The sequence below is a fragment of the Lupinus angustifolius genome, chromosome LG12 (assembly GCF_001865875.1).
Source record: "Lupinus angustifolius cultivar Tanjil chromosome LG12, LupAngTanjil_v1.0, whole genome shotgun sequence".
Classification (NCBI taxonomy): Eukaryota; Viridiplantae; Streptophyta; class Magnoliopsida; order Fabales; family Fabaceae; genus Lupinus; species Lupinus angustifolius.
Genome location: NC_032020.1, coordinates 9155941 through 9172808, shown reverse-complemented (window position 1 = coordinate 9172808; position 16868 = coordinate 9155941). Strand labels below are relative to the sequence as shown.

At 32.8% G+C, this 16868-nt stretch overlaps 2 protein-coding genes across 4 annotated transcripts; one reads left to right on the top strand and one right to left on the bottom strand.

Moving 5' to 3' along the window:
* Positions 613 to 2336, top strand: LOC109361788 (putative clathrin assembly protein At1g25240). The gene has a single exon (XM_019607326.1). The coding sequence runs from the start codon at positions 935 to 937 to the stop codon at positions 2135 to 2137; it is 1203 nt and encodes a 400-aa protein (XP_019462871.1). The 5' UTR covers positions 613 to 934; the 3' UTR covers positions 2138 to 2336.
* LOC109362897 (protein BASIC PENTACYSTEINE1-like) lies at positions 12532 to 14602 on the bottom strand. Of its 3 annotated transcripts, none has more exons than XM_019608972.1 (2): positions 14483 to 14602; positions 12532 to 13785 (listed from the first exon to the last, which is right to left on the bottom strand). In XM_019608972.1, exon 2 carries the CDS (start codon positions 13778 to 13780, stop codon positions 12764 to 12766), a length of 1017 nt encoding a protein of 338 aa, XP_019464517.1. In that variant the 5' UTR covers positions 13781 to 13785; positions 14483 to 14602; the 3' UTR covers positions 12532 to 12763. The 3 variants fall into 3 exon arrangements, with proteins under 3 accessions (XP_019464517.1, XP_019464519.1, XP_019464518.1); XM_019608974.1 differs by lacking the exon at positions 14483 to 14602 and adding an exon at positions 14080 to 14464; XM_019608973.1 differs by lacking the exon at positions 14483 to 14602 and adding an exon at positions 14110 to 14464.

The following is a 16868-nucleotide window of genomic DNA, read 5'->3' as shown; positions in this document are numbered from 1 at the left end:
TAACTTTTGAGTCATCATAGACCACTGTCTAGCAATAATACAATATTTTTCCTAAGGACATAATCAGTGGATAAAAATTCGTGGCTTGCATGTATAATGTTTGCTTAGATAAAAATAATAATTTCTCTGACGCTCCTAAATATATATATATATATATATTTTGCCCTAGATATTATCCTAAACTAATAAAAATATGTTATGTCGACTAAAAAATTTAAATATTTATTATTATTATTATTTTGTTTTATTATTATTAATCTGAAAAGTATGAAACATGATCTTGAGTAAATTTAGCATTAGCAATGTTTCTAATGTATCAACTTGAACACATGTACAGCAAATGTTAGTGTAATTCAATCATTCATTTCTCAGTTAATTGTAGTAAAAGTGAATGTATAAACTTGTTTTACTCTGAATATAATTGGTTCTAATTCTATCCTATTTTTGACACACATCTTATAATTTTACCACTTCACAAAGATAGTGAGTAACCTATCTTTAGCCATGACTCATATGCCACACAAAAATTTGATCTGTTTTTGGGCTCTGTCTCTTTCAAATAGAATTTATAAATTTTTTGACAACTCATGTATTTAAGAAAAAAGGAAAACAAAGCGTGTTTTTGTTAGACACATTAATAATCTTGACAAATTCCAACCCATGAAGAAGAAAAAAGTACAACTCATATCCTCATTGAACAACAAACAAAGAGGAAGAAGGAACCGTTTCTGTTTCTTGTCTCCATTGTCCACATATCCAAACCATATACAATTCAAACAAACAAACATAAAGAGGAGAAGGAAAAGGAGAAGAAAGAAACAAAGGAAAAGTTTGTGAAATAGGAGGTGAAAACCACCACCACTCCTATTCCACAAACTAGTTGCTTTGTTTTCTTTTCTTGCAAAGCAAGTTATTGATAGCAGAAACCCTGATCATGAGGCTATGGAAAAAAGCTAGTGGAATTCTTAAGGACAGGAACAGCATTTGGGTTGCAAGGATTTCATGGAATGGACCATTCAGAAACCCTGATCTTGAAACTGTTATTATCAAAGCTACAAGCCATGATGAACACAAGATTGATTGCAAGAGTGTGCAAAGAGTTTTCCAATGGATTAGAGCCTCACCATTGTACTTGAAACCTCTTGTGGTGGCGCTTTCGATTCGTATGCAAAAGACTAGAAGTTGGGTTGTTGCACTCAAGGGATTGATGGTAATGCACGGTGTTTTCTGTGTTGAAATCCCTGTAATGCAAAAAATGGGAAGGTTACCTTTTGATCTATCAAATTTCTCTGATGGGCATATGAACCCTGCAAAAGCATGGGCTTTTAATGCTTTCGTTCGCGCTTATTTTTTGTATTTGGATCAAAAGTCGGCTTTTTTGTCATCCGAGGCGAAAAAGATGAGTGATAGGATTAAGCAGAGAAATTATAAGGATGTTAGGGTTGAGGAAACACTGATGGAAGAGCTTGAGAAGTTGCAAAAGCTGCAGGGTTTGATTGACATGCTTATGCAGATAAAACCAAGGAATGTGAACATGAATGTTGGTCTTATCCTTGAAGCTATGGATTGTGTTATAGTTGAGGTTTTTGATACATATAGCAAGTTTTGCAATCTGATTGCAAGGGTTTTGTTGAGGATATATGATATTGGTGGAAAAGTTGAAGCTGGTATTGCACTCAAGGTTCTTCAGAAAGCAACAATTCAAGGGGATGAACTCACTTTGTACATTGAGTTTTGTAGAGATATTGGTGTCCTTAATGCATCTCAGTGCCCAAGGATTCAAAATTTCTCTGAAGAAGATATTCAAGATCTTGAAAAGATCATAAGTGGTGCCTCTGAGATGAAAAAGTTGGAGGGTAATGTTGCAAATGATGAGGATAAAGCCATTGTGATAAGACATTGTGAAAAAGAATCACAGAATGGTTTAACCACAGTGATAACTCATCAATGGGAGGTTTTTGATGATGATATAATCATTGATGATGTTAAAGGAAATTATAATGTCTTCAATTATTTGAGGCCTGATATTGTTACTACAACCAACCCTTTTGATGAATCATCATCATATAGCATTGTACCTTATCATCCTCCACATGTTCACAACCAAATTGTTCTTCCTGATCTAATTAGTTTTTAGAATCATAGTACCATTTGAGAGAGAAAAAAGAAAATTTGTATAAGTACAAACCAAAAGGGTAAATTTCTTTTGATCTCTTCTCCTCTCCACATTTGCAGAAGAACATGTGATTCCCCTTTCTTCAGTATTAGGAAAGATTAAAACTTGTAAAATTATGTTCTTATTATTGTTGCTGATGTTATATGATAATTAGAGATTAAAATTATGTTCTTTATCTCACTGTCTTGAACCTTTTGAAGATTAGACATAAGACCATTTTATTTTATTAGTGTTTTCTGTAAAGTTGATTCATATTCTTTGGCTTGGAAGTATAATAGGATCAGGGGTTGAATCTATAATTCTATACTAGGTATGATTCAATGAAAAGTTTCTCAAACAAAAAGGATAGTCTTCAGTATTTAAGTAAACACTTACAGTTATATAGCTTTGATGAATAAGTATAACGTACCAGTATTTACCACTAATTATTGTTTTGGAATGTCAACATGAAGAGATGGTATCCTTACAGATTCTGCTACATGTTTGATAAAAAAAAGGTTGAGTCATGAATATTAAATTTCTGTGATTAGTATTGTGCTTCCCTCATGTCTAAATAGTGTCATTTTGGATTGTTATTTTGCTATAAAACCTTGTAGAGTGATAATTGGAATGTTACCATTGCTCTCCTCTCTTTGAAATTCTTTTCTTAATTCTGCTAGAATAAATTTCATGTTTCATTTCCTAATGTCAACAAACCAATAGTGATAAACTTATAATAAATTTAATTAGGACTACAAGTACAAGACTTTATGCTACTAATAATGCATTAGAGAAGTTCAGACCATTTTTTATTTATCAATTATCAATTTTTTTATTTTATTTTTTGTAAAGTCAAATGAATCCTTGCTATTTATGCCTTGAAAATCTTATAATTATTGGCTTGACTTCTGCCCCTATCTTGTTTATTTTAAAGAGTTTCCCATTTTGGGTTCTTTTGTATATGGTGCTTCCATTCAGCATTTTCCTTCACTTTTCCTTTTGGAAAATATCATCTTATACTCTTTTTCTAACATCATTTTTTGCACTTATATTATAACTATTGTTAATCTATCATTGATCCATGGTTAAAAAATAGATGTAAAAGTCATGTGAGAATGATGTTGAGTATAATGTTATCTTGTGGTTTCAGATGGTTTATTCTAGGTGCTGAATTTTCTGCATGTTTGCATCTCATTTTACTATGCTCCAATGCATTAATCTTTTTTATTATTGTTCTTTTCTATATTTATTTATGTCTGTTATTCATTGTTTACATGTTCCTTGTACTTTAGCATTGATTTTTTTTTATAGAAGATCATGTGTAAAGTAGTAACTCATTTGTGTATCAATCCAATTAAAAAATCACACTTAATTAAAGAAAAATTATAAAATTATTTTTTTATATTACTTTGTGGAATGTGATTGGCTTAAGATATGAAGATAAGGAACATAGATCTTCTTCAAAACTAGAGGGTCTAATACTCGATAAGATGATGACATATATCAATTAAAAAATTTCAATTGTCTCATATTTTAAATTAATTTTAACTAAAGTTTTTTTTAACTTATAAAATTAATTTGGGTCTAAATTTTCCATACTAGATTGTGTAGTACAAGATAAGATCCTAATATAAGACAAAAACCTTCTTGGATATGTGATTTTTCTTCTTTTTCATCTTCTATGTGTAGTATAGCATCTCTAATTCATTACGACTTGTTGTCACCCATGTTCTTCCATTCCAAGGTTAATTATCATGCATATTATATAGATATCACATTCCTTCATAATATATCCTCAAAAAATTGCTCCCAAGAAACACTTTCATTCATCAACACGTTTTTTATTTATTATTTTGGTAAGATCCACTGAATAGAAAGTAGACACATGACCTATGTGATTTAATGGGTTTCACATGAACTTCACCCCATCCAAAACAAGAGTATGTTAAGTTTAAGAAAGTATGGAAATGGGTGTGTTGGTAACATTTTTCATGTATCAACCAAACCCACTTCATCGGTTAATTTTTAAGAAGCCTTTTTCTCCAGAATTTTGGGCCTTAAGGCTGATCTATTAACTTTTCCCGGTGCTGATCTTCACCTTCTATTAGAGTACTTAACTTTCGTCCTTGACATGGTCTAACCTTAATTTTTATCTACTTTCATTATAATTATAATGGATTTTCAAATAATTGCAAACCCAACAAAGTTGGTAGATAGGTATTGTAAGTATGCTTATATGTAACTCAAAAATTTCTCCCATTAAAAAGGATCGATCTTCAATCATCAATTGAAAATATTTGCTGGTGCACATAAAAAATCAACACATATAGCTATATAACCCTACCAATAGATTTAAAATAAAGAAAATCATATGAAATAGAGTAAACATTTAATTTGGTCCTTCATAATTTTTTCACATGTACCAAATTGACTAAAAAATATATGAGAAATTCAAATTGATTTTCAAAGATTTCAAATATAAGTTAATATATAGTTCTTGTCAATGAAATAGTATCCTAAAAATTTGTTGTAAAATAATTAATTTATCCCAAATTTGATATTTTTTAGGGAATCAAATTAGATTTGTTTTTCATTGTTATAGAAACTAGTATCTATTTATATCTATATTTATACTATATATCTATATCTATACTTCTATACTATATATAAAGGAAAAAATGGTGTAACTACCACCATGGTGTAATTTTACTTACCTATTTTGTCCTTAACATTTTTTAATTTTTACAAAAAAAAACTATATAATCATGTATTACTACCACTAACATTTAATAATTTCTCCCACTTTAAGTTGATCATTATAATAAAATAAAAATTATAATTATAGTACACCCAATAAAAATACAATATAAAATACATTTAATACTAAAGATATTCTAATTCTCCAAAATAAAATATATAAAACTTGAGTAATTGAAATTATAAAAGTTAGAAAAATATCGTGGTTAAAGTATTGTTCATTAAGATATTCAAAATCTTTAGTTGGAACTAGGGCTGACAATGAACCGAATCATCTCGGTATTCGTTCGAAATTCGATTCGCTATTTAACTCGATAAATTTGGTTCATGAACCAAACGAGTTGAACTTGAGCTAAAAATTGAGCTCGTTAAATAGATGAGCCGAACTTGAGTTGAATATAGTTCAACTCGTTAGGTCCATGAGCTAACTCGATATATATATATATATATATATATATATAAACTAATTTAATATAAATATATATATATATATATATATATATATAAACTAATTTTTATGTTTATTATGACCTAAACATTTTTTTATTTATTGTTATTATATGTATAAACAAGATAATGATTATATATATAACCCTTTGTAATATTTTTTAAAATTTAATTAATTATTTGAGTTGTTTAAATGAATCATTCGAATTGAATCGAACAGTTCGCAAACTTTAAGTGAGCCGAACTTGAGCTAAAAAAATAACTCATATCAAACTCGAGTTGAGTTTCGAACTGAACCAATCCTTATCGAGCTGAACCAAGCTGAACTCTGGTTCGATTCGGTTTGTCTCGTTTCCAACCCTAGTTGTAACATATTTATGTTGTAATGTTATAGTGCTCTTTATAGTAAATTGGATTCCCATTACTACAATTAAATAACTCAATTGGTTAAAACTGCATGAAATGAAATGTGATTGACCAGATTTAAAGTGGTCAAATGTGCTTTAATCCATTTTCGTTCCTTCCTACCCCTTCACTTATTAAGAGGCCTTTACAAGTCTCCCCTTGAAAATAAAAGACAAATGTATTTGAAAGGGTAAAAATCAATATAAAGGTAATCCATTAGGACATGTTTTGTTTATCACGCAGAACCCAAACTTGGTGTGATAATGGATAGGCTTAAACATTATACATAACAAAATCATAGAATTAAAGTAGTATAAAACTAAAAGTAAAGTAAACTTTATGATATATTCCAAAATAAATAACTTAATATAAATATATTACAAATTTAGTAATGAGTCAAAAACTCTCATTGCTCCTAAATAACTGCAAGAAAAGTATGCATTTTAAGAAAATGTGATCCTATTGATTGTGACAACCCTAACTTAGACTCATCAAAAATATATATTATATTCTCCTAGTAAGTATTACTTTCAAGAGTAGTAACCTTTCACCTTATATAACAATATCAAAGGATTAACTAAGGCCTTATACCTATAACAATCTAGATCTGATTTAATTTATTTATACCAATCTGGATATAGCTTTATTCACCCACTAAACCAATCCTTCACTTTAGCTGAAGACAAATGACCAATGTTTTGAATAAATATAAATATCTATCTACATCGTGGTATTAAATTTTGGATAAAGAAACAATAAGGAATCATCAAATTAGTTTCTAAAGAAGAAATATAACCAAGCTTCAATGAAACAAATTATTAAAGATCATTTGATGTATTTCGCTAAACTACTTGATGTAAACCCTCTTAGGGTAGTTTTTGATCCCAAGAGTAAGAGAAGTCATGATGATCCTACAACTAGGGCCAAGGTCAAGGCAAAGGTCCTTAAAGTCTCAAAGGACACAATTGACCCAAGAGAGGGCATGTGAGAAGGACATTTATGTCTGTAGATCAATTTCTACTTAGGTTTATTTTATTTCCATAGAATCAAATAAATGAGATTGCATTCTCATATAGTCTTAGGAGTTTAGTTTATTTGACGTCAAAAATGTTAGTATTTAATTCATGTAATGTGGGTTGGGATTCATATATAACATGGTCCATATTCATGACCAAATAGTTCACCTAGGTTCAAGGGTAACTAGTCACGGCTACAATGATGGAATGGCAAGGCCTAGAGATAAGGAAGGAGATTTAGTGAAATATCTATGCCTAAATCATATTGGAATCAATCCACACGGTTGGGAAAATATTTGCCTATTTCAAATTGGTCAAATCTAATCTATCTTCAAGCAACACAGTTGGAGAAATTCAAGGGAAAGCTATCATCATTTCGGTTGGCCAAAAGGGATAAATCAAAGCTAAAAATGGGAAGATATCTTCAATATGGTTTGTTGAGGAGATAATCTATTTCCTATCAACTAAAGTTGGATCAGATTCAAATCCCTTAAAAATAGGAGCAAGCCACCACAACTCAACCATTTACATTATTTAATTTGGAGTTATATTATTATTTCATATCTATTTTTAGCCTAAGTTTTAATTAGGATTTTTCATTATGCAAGTTAATTAGGACTTAGTCTTTTATTTCAGCCCAAGACATTCAGATTGCTTATTTATGTAATTGAATTGTCATTAATAAAGTTAAGTTGAATTTTGATTAAATCTAAGTTGTTTTAGTTGAGAGCACTTCTCCTAAAAACCCTAGGCTGGTCGTGGCCACCATTGACAAGTTTTTATCAAGCTTCCTAACTTGTAGCGAATAACACTAGCTTATTAAGCATTTTTGTTTGTGGCGTTCCTCCCTTCTAATCTTTTCCATTTCCCTCACCAAAACAACCCCAAATTCCCCATAATTCACCAAAATCGAATTACAACTTAAAAAGTTCAAGACTTCAAGCTAAAGCGATCTAATTCTAAGGCAGCCCCCTTGAGGTTGTCAAGTGGTCATCAAAGCTATATTTAGCTTGAAGAATGTCAAGTCTAGAGAGGACTCCTACAATCTCACCAAGGTCAGACCCTATGACTGTGAGGCTTCAAATCATGATGAATGCACAATTCCAAACTCTTCAACAACAATTGGAGGAGTTGACGATCCATTATGATAGGAGGTCGAATGAGAGACATGGTAATCCAAATGGCCATGAAAGAAGAAGAAGGAGGCCTAGAAGAGATGAGAGGTCGAGACATGGGGATATGCATAATTCTTCAAGTACAAATGATAGTGAAGAGAGACATGGCAGCCATGGCCATGATGAACCAAACCGTGGCCATGGAAGGAGACATAGAGAGCACAACCATGGCAGCCCTGGCCATGGTCATGCTAGTCCAATCTGTGACATAGAAGGCAAAGAGAGGGTGCAAATACAAGCCCAAACCATGAGCATAGAAAAGATCTGGATGGTGTTAAGATCAAAGTCCCTATTTTTTTGGGGATGAGTGATCTAGAGGTGTATTTGGCATGGGAATTGAAGATAGAACAAGTTTTCAATTGTCACAACTATTAAGAGACAAAAAATGTCAAGGTAGCAGCCCTTGAATTTCAAGAATATGCAATGGTTTGGTTGGATCATCACCAAAAGGATAGAGTGAGATGTGGAGATGTAGCTACAGATACATGGGCTGAGATGAAGAGAGCAATGAGGAGGAGGTTTGTGCCTCGTTCTTACCAAAGAGATGTTCATAACAAGCTACAGAGGCTCACTCAAGGGTCCCAAATAGTAGATGAGTACTTCAAGGCCATGGTGTTAGCCTTGCTTAGGTCCAACCTTAATGAGGATCGTGAAGCAACAATGGCTAGGTTTCTTCATAGGTTGAATCCAGAAATCCAAGATGTGGTGGAATTGCAGCCTTATGTGGAGTCAGATGACTTGGTTCATAAAGCCATCGAAGTGGAGCAACAAATCAAGAGGAAGAAGTCTAAGTACTCCTCTAGTACTTCAAAATCCCACTCTTGGAGAGATGAGCAGAAAAGGGAGAGCCCTAGGGCCAAGGAGGCCGTGGGCAGCCACAAAACCACCCAACCAGCCGTGGGGACCAATGGGAAGACTAGAAACGTGAAGCGTTTCAAGTGTCTTGGCCATGGTCACATTGTCTCTCAATGTCCTACAAAAAGGACAATGATGATCAATAATGGTGTCGTTGAGTCCCAATCCGAACCATCTAGTGAAGAGGAGTGTGATGATGATACATTCATGTCTGATGGTGATATTCTGATGAGGAGGAGGCTCTTGGGTAGCCAAGTCAATAGGCATGAAGAGGGCCAAAAGTACAATCTATTTCACTCAAGGTGTTTGGTCCAAGGCAAAGTATGCATGTTGATCATTGATGGAGGTAGTTGCACTAATGTGGTTAGCCAAAGGCTAGTATCAAAACTAGACCTTGAAACTAAACCACATCCCACCCCTTACCGACTCCAATGGTTACGTGATGTGGGTGGGTTGGTTGCGGATAGACAAGTCATGGTACCCTTCTCCATAGGGGAGTACCATGATGAGATCTTATGTGATGTGGCTCCTATAGAAGCTAGCCACATGTTGTTGGGGAGACCATGACAATATGAAAAGAACACTAGCCATAATGTTTTCACCAACAAAGTCTCATTTATGCACCATGGTCACATGGTAGTGTTAGCCCCTCTGAGCCCTAAACAAGTCCATAAGGACCAAAAGAGACTAAGGGCTAAGATTGAAGAAGAAAAGAAGGAAAGTGAGGCAAAAGCCAAGTTCATGGTCGAACCTACACTTGACATTGTTCCTACTTCCAATGCTGAAATTTTTTCTACACTTAGCCATTCTTTGAAAAATCATGGCAAGGATAGAAAGAAGGATAAGAATGGAGGTAATTCGAGGACGAATTCACTTGAAGGTGAAGGGGATGATGTAAACCCTCCTATGGCAGCCTTTGATCCCAAGAGTAAGAGAAGTCATGATGGTCCTACAACTAGGGCCAAGGTCAAGGCAGGGGTCCTTAAAGTCTCAAAGGACACAATTGACCCAGGAGAGGGTATGTGAGAAGGACATTTATGTCAGTAGGTCACTTTTACTTAGGTTTATTTTATTTTCATTGAATCAAATAAATGAGATTGCATTCTCATATAGTCTTAGGAGTTTAGTTTATTTGATGTCAAAAATGTTAGTATTTAATTCATGTAATATGGGTTGGGATTCATATATAACATGGTCCAGATTCATGACCAAGTAGTTCACCTAGGTTCAAGGGTAACTAGTCACGACTACAATGATGGAATGGCAAAGCCTAGATATAAGGAAGGAGATTTAGTGAAATATCTATGTCTAAATCAGATTGGAATCAATCCACACGATTGGAAAAAGATTTGCCTATTTCAAATTGGTCAAATCTAATCTATCTTCAAGCAACACGATTGGAGAAATTCAAGGGAAAGCTATAATCATTTTGGTTGGCCAAAAGGGATAAATCAAAGCTAAAAAGAGGAAGATATCTTCAATATGGTTTATTGAGGAGATAATCTATTTCCTATCAACTAAAATCGGATCAAATTCATATCCCTTAAAAATAGGAGCAAGCCACCACTGCTCAACCATTTACATTATTTAATTTGGAGTTATATTATTATTTCGTATCTATTTTTAGCCTAAGTTTTAATTAGGATTTTTCATTATGCAAGTTAATTAAGACTTAGTCTTTTATTTCAGCCTAAGACATCAAATTGCCTATTTATGTAATTGAATTGCCATTAATAAAGTTAAGTTGAATTTTGATTAAATCTAAGTTGTTTTAGTTTAGAGCATTTCTCCTAAAAATCCTAGGTTGGCCGTGGCCACCATTAACAAGTTCTTATCAAGCTTCTTAGCTTGTGGCGAATAACACTAGCTTATCAAGCATTCTTGCTTGTGGCGCTTCCCCCTTCTATTCTTTTCCATTTCCCTCACCAAACAACCCCAAATTTTCCATAATTCACCAAAACCGTATTACAACTTAAAAAGCTCAAGACTTCAAGCTAAAACGATCCTAATTCTAAGGCAACCCCCTCATCACTACAGGCTAGGGACATTGAAACATCAAAATGCACACTTAAATCTTAAAGAGTATCAACATCTTTCAACATTTAAATGACTAACATTCCCACAATGACCAATTTGATCATTTACTCCCAAAAAAAGATTTACCAGCAGCATTGTACTACATCATGTGTATTGGGTTCAATTTACCTACTTTCTCTAAACTCAAATTGTTGTTTGATATCATCTATTAGTTCATTTATGTTGATAATACATCATTCATTTTCAATCATAATTAACTCTTAAATAAAAGTAATATAAATGAAAAGTAGATAATACACCGACTGTGTATAAATCTTTACACCGTCAATATATAGATATTACATTCATATAATATTAGGCTTTCCTATTACAGAATACACCCATGCTTTTCTTAGGAGTTGCAAACTATTGCCACTGGGATCTCACTTTAGGCATGCCTATTGCAAATTATTTCCTATTACAGAATGCATCCAAACTATGAACACAAATTTCCTATTCTTGAACCAAGAAGACTGGAACAGCTAATAATGCCAACCCTATGACAAAATAAGGAAAGCTAATAGATCGTTTTATTAGGGTAAAAGTTGAATAGGATCTAATTATGTCAACCTTCCCTTTCATTACTTGAATTCATTGTGCAATGATACAATTGAAGCATAGAAAATTGGCTAGGCTACATATCACTAGCCATAAAAATAAATAATACCAACCCATCCCAGGGAGAGTTATTGCCTTCAAATATGTAAGGGGAAAACTTCATAAAATATTTAGTTTTCATATGGAAAAAATATATCTCTGTCGGATGAGATAACATCGTTCACTCTATTTATTTATTTTTGTATTACCAAAAGTACCCCTCGCCCTGGGTAAGGAACAAATCTCTTTCAGAGTGCATGGTTGTCCCTCCCACAAGTGTGGTTCCCAGGAATCGAGCCTTTGACCTTTTGGTCTTTCTGGGGATCTAACAAGACCTTACACAACTAGACCAATAATTCACTCTATTTAATTCTCACTAGATTATTCATAACTTGACCTAATAAGACAAAGATGTAATGTGGTATACAATCATATGCAGATACACAAAGATAGCATGTTTGATTCAGTTTGGAACTCCAAAATCATAGTTTGGCCAAAAGCTACAAAAGATAAGCTTTTACACAAACTATGGTTAGGGGCTTTGAAAATATAAAAATAACAAGTTATAATGAACTAGACCACCAAATTTATTAACAAACAGAATAGTTCATCTAAAATTCACAGGCCAGCCTGACAAAATGATTGGGCACTAGGTTTTCAATTCTACAACCAAGCATGGATCTCATCGGTATCAAATTATAAGAAATGGATAGTGTCTTACCCTCATTGTACAGACTCTAACGCTCCAATGACCCCACAAAAAGTGAGATCTCAAGTTAAACTATGGTCTGCTATAATTCCAAATGAAAGGCAATGCATACCCAATGAACCACATTTCAAGCAGCATCCACTTATAGCATTGTTATCACACCTATACAACTAATAAAATTGAAGGGTTAAATTAAAGAAAAGAAACAAAATCAGCATATAATTGATGAGCCTTAGAGTCAAAGGAATAACAAGAGCATAACTTACTGTATTAATAGAAACATATCTAGAATAAAGATCATAGCATTGCAAAATCGACAAAATAAATTAAATGTGACTATTATCCAAAAATAGTCTATCTAATAATAACTCATCTAATAAATGTTGATGCCATACAACATAAAGCATCCCTTATCACATAAGGGCCGAAAATGGAAAAATAACAAAAGAACTGGATTGTCCAAATTTAACGCAGAAGTACCATGACAGACACGACATCTGTGTGAAAGACCCACAACAGGTGGATATACATGTGAAACAGACCAAATGTCCTGTGTCTCAACAGCACTGATCTACCTGATAGTGACAAACTTGTTGGTGCCATGTCTAGCCCAATGAGTCCTTAGATCAATTGGGTTAGCAAAATTATAACCTTCAGCTTCAAGTTTCTCTAATACCTTTTTAAAAGCACCTTGGCTCATTTTCCTCCCAGCTATCCTCGCACCACGCCTTTTTACGCTCATTGGCAAAGGATATATTGACACATTTGTGGTGCAACAAGCTGATTGCCAACCTCCACTGCCCCAACGATAACACTGCTGAGGTGTACCAGTGCATGAACAAACTGGAATGGGTAGACCAGATAAGTCCATATCAATTCCATTTATAACAAGCTCCACAGTCTTCTTCACTGGCTTCACTCGTTGCACTAAAGAATTGCTATTATCCTTTGGCTTCCTAGGTTTCTTAGCCTCTGGAGTTGATAAAGGACCCCGACTTTGTCTTTTCTTTGATTGGCCACCTCCCTTTTTAACAATGGAGTCTTCAATGCTATCCACCTTTTCATCTCTTGATGTATCAGGTAACTGTATAGTTTGCATGGAGAGAGGTGCTGATGTTTCTGGAAGAACAGCATAATTAGGAGTAACAGGAGGCAAATTAAAAAACCTATCCCTCGGGCTTATCCAACCACCCCTGACATAGTTCATCGGCATCAGCGCCTCCGAAACAACACAATCTTGTGGGTGCATATTTCCATTTGCACCAATAAGCATAGATGGATCACGACCAGACAAAAATTGTCTCATGTCACGATCATTTGTACCAACAAACATAGGTGGATCACGACCAGACAAAAATGGTTTCGAGTCACGATCATTCGCACCAATAAACATAGATGAATCTCGACCAGATGAATATGGTTTCGAGTCACGATCATTCACACCAACAAACATAGATGGATCACGACCAGGCAAAAATGATTTCGTGTCGCGATCTGTCATGCCAGGCATGAGCTGCAGACCGAGATGCCCACCTTTGAAGGGTTCGTAATAACCCCAATTGGACATGTTCAGCACATCATCATCCATGAGAACTACATAACATGAAACAAAAGATCATAAAGTTTCAAAATTTGCCATTTGCTATCATTTAAATCTAATCACCATCACACACATTCACGAACTAATAAAACTACATAAACTGAATCAGATAAACAAATTAAACCAACCCTGATAACAACAAAAATAATCATAAATTAATGAACCAAATAGATCTTCACAAGCAAATGAAACAGTAAACACCAAGCAATTTGATTGAAAAAATGAGATAAAATAAAAAAAATAAACAACAAAAATCAAAACTTCAGATGTTATCAAAATTGAAATACAAAATCAGGCTCAAACAAATCTAGATTTACCATTTCCGAACTACAAAAATTTGAACTTTGTGGATCTAATCACCAAAAAGTGGAAAACCTGCAATCAAAACATCATTGGAATTCCTACATTTTCTTCGGAACCAAACAGAACATACACAAAAGGGTATCATGGCATGTAACCACAGATCCCAAATTCCCATTTAGGGTTTCACAAATTTTGAGAACTTTAATGCGAGATCTAGCTTATAACAGTGAATAAAAACAAAATTCATATAACAAATATTTATAATGATGCAAATGAGAGAGTATCAGAAGGACCCCATCTATTCAAATTTAAAAGGGTGTGAGAGAGAGAAAAAGGAGAGAGAGGAGAGAGAGGAGAGAGAGGAGAGAGAGGAGAGAGAAAACTTACTTGGTGGGTGGATACGGCTCTTTAGGGTTTGGCTCTTCTGGAGAGAGAAAGATGAGAGTGACAGAAATTTGAAAAAGAAAGAGGAGAGAGAGAGACAAATGAGGTACCAATATATGTATATGTGAGAGATACAAAGAAATAATATAAAATTGGATAAGTATATGTTATAATTGTATATGAGCATCTGGCATATTTAATATTAAATGTTTGGCTCATTCGAAATAATGCATATTACAAAATTCATAGGATATCTAGCTTTGGATTTTGGAAGTTGTGGTAGGCACATAAATAGTAAGAGGTTTGAAAAATGGAAATTGTTTTTTATACCCCACAAATAGAATATTGGAATTGTCTCTACATTAATCATGGGATAGTAGGTGTGATTGTGTTCAAATCTAGTTTTCCATATTTAAGTCTAGAGATTTTAAGGTATTAGGTTTTTCTATTGGTTTTCCACGTGTATCTTTGTACTAAAGACAATTATGTTTGAGCCTGAAATATCTATAGATATATGGAACTAACTCTTTTAATGAGTGTTTTTTTCATTCATAAGACTCAAATCTGAGGGAAAACAAATATGTAGCACTTGAACTAACACTCGTTAGTTAATGTATTAGGTTTAATTTGATATTACCCTAATAATATCCAATCCTATTATATGATTTTTAGGTTCAAATAATTTCCAAGGTCTTATACAGAAAAATTAAAAAATAATTCTTACAATGAAATTTATTGTTAGAAATTATCTTTAATCATAAATTTTAGAGATATTTATCTATAGTATCGATTCTTAAAAAATATTAATGACCATGTCAGTAATTCTCTTGATTTCAATTCTAATAAAGAAAGGAAAATATAAAAAGGGAAAACAATATTGGATTAGGGATATTAGTTGAGCATATATTATAATATTTTAATTTAAACTTAAATAGTATATCAGAGAGAGAGGAGCCCAACATTACATTTGATTCAAATTAACCATCCACCATTTTTGATTGCTTAAATATAAGCTATTAATAATGATTTCACACAAGGTGTTATTCAATTGTAGAAGCTATTCAAATTACAGTGTCATACTACAATAGCCATTGTGAAGAATAGAAAAAAGGTGATGAAGGTATAGATAATCTATTCATATCTAACTATCTAGTGGAAAGGATTGGGTTTTCGGTTCATTTTTACCTTAATGTAGTGATTAATTTTGAGCTCAAGATTATGCACTTAAAATGAAGTAGAGTATGAAATAAGGATGCCAACCTATTAAGGTGAGTGGGAGAGTATTACGGGAATGAGTTAGGTGGGACTTGTCATTCACTTGATCCCAAATATTGGTAGGGTTATTTTTTATTTTGAATCAAAACTTGATCCTAGATTCGAAGCTAACCTGATCTCAAATATTAATGAGACAATCTTCAAACTCGAATCTGACCCTAAATTCGATTAAATATAATGATACCTCTTTAATAAAGTTTTCTTAATATTTTAATTATTATTATTATGAATATATAATTTGACATATGATATAGTATATGTATGTATTGTTATTATGTATTAACTTTAAAAAAATTAGAGAATCGATGTACTTTAGACAATTTTTTTTTTCACGATTCTATGCACAATTCAAACTTGAATCTAACCCTAAACTTGATTAAATATAATGCATACATCTTTTAAATAAAGTTTTCTTAATATTTTAATTATTATTATTATGAATATGTAGTTTGACATATAATATAATATATGTATATATTGTTAATCATGTATTAACTTAAAAAATAGAGAATCAATGTACTTTCATTAAAAAAGATGTCATAATTCTATACACAATTGAGTGACCATAGGATGGATTGGGTCGGGGCAGATCATGTTTATTCCCTACCCAATCATAAATATTATTTAAGTCTAATTTTTGAACTCAACCTCTTCCTAAACCTAATAAAACCCCACCTTACCTAACTCCTTTTGTTTGGACCTCTCTGATTTCATGTTAGGTCACTTTCTTGCATTCCCATTAATCTGATAAGTCTCCACCAATTCATAAAAATAGAAGAAACTATTAAAATAGGAAAAATATTATAAAACTAAAAATTATTAAATGTAAAATCCAAACGCTCTTTAAAAAACTCGTATAATTTATCAAGTTAAAATTATAGGATAGAAAAAAAGTCAAATACGAAGCTCGAACTCAAATAAAATTAAAATATTGAGATTCAAGAAAATCATTTCCTTCTCAGAATAGAAAAAAATTATTTGAACTTTTAGTGCTGTTCATTGTATATGTGAACTTTTTGTGGGTATAGATAGCCCTTTTGCCTTCTACAGGTTGAGAGAAGCTCATTTATTTATTTTTAAATCTGAAGCCCATTTATGCATGTTGTTTTTTATT

Coding starts and splice junctions, on each gene's coding strand:
- LOC109362897 (XM_019608972.1), bottom strand. CDS start 13,780: ATGGATGATGATGTGCTGAACATGTCCAATTGGGGTTATTACGAACCC.
- LOC109361788 (XM_019607326.1), top strand. CDS start 935: ATGAGGCTATGGAAAAAAGCTAGTGGAATTCTTAAGGACAGGAACAGC.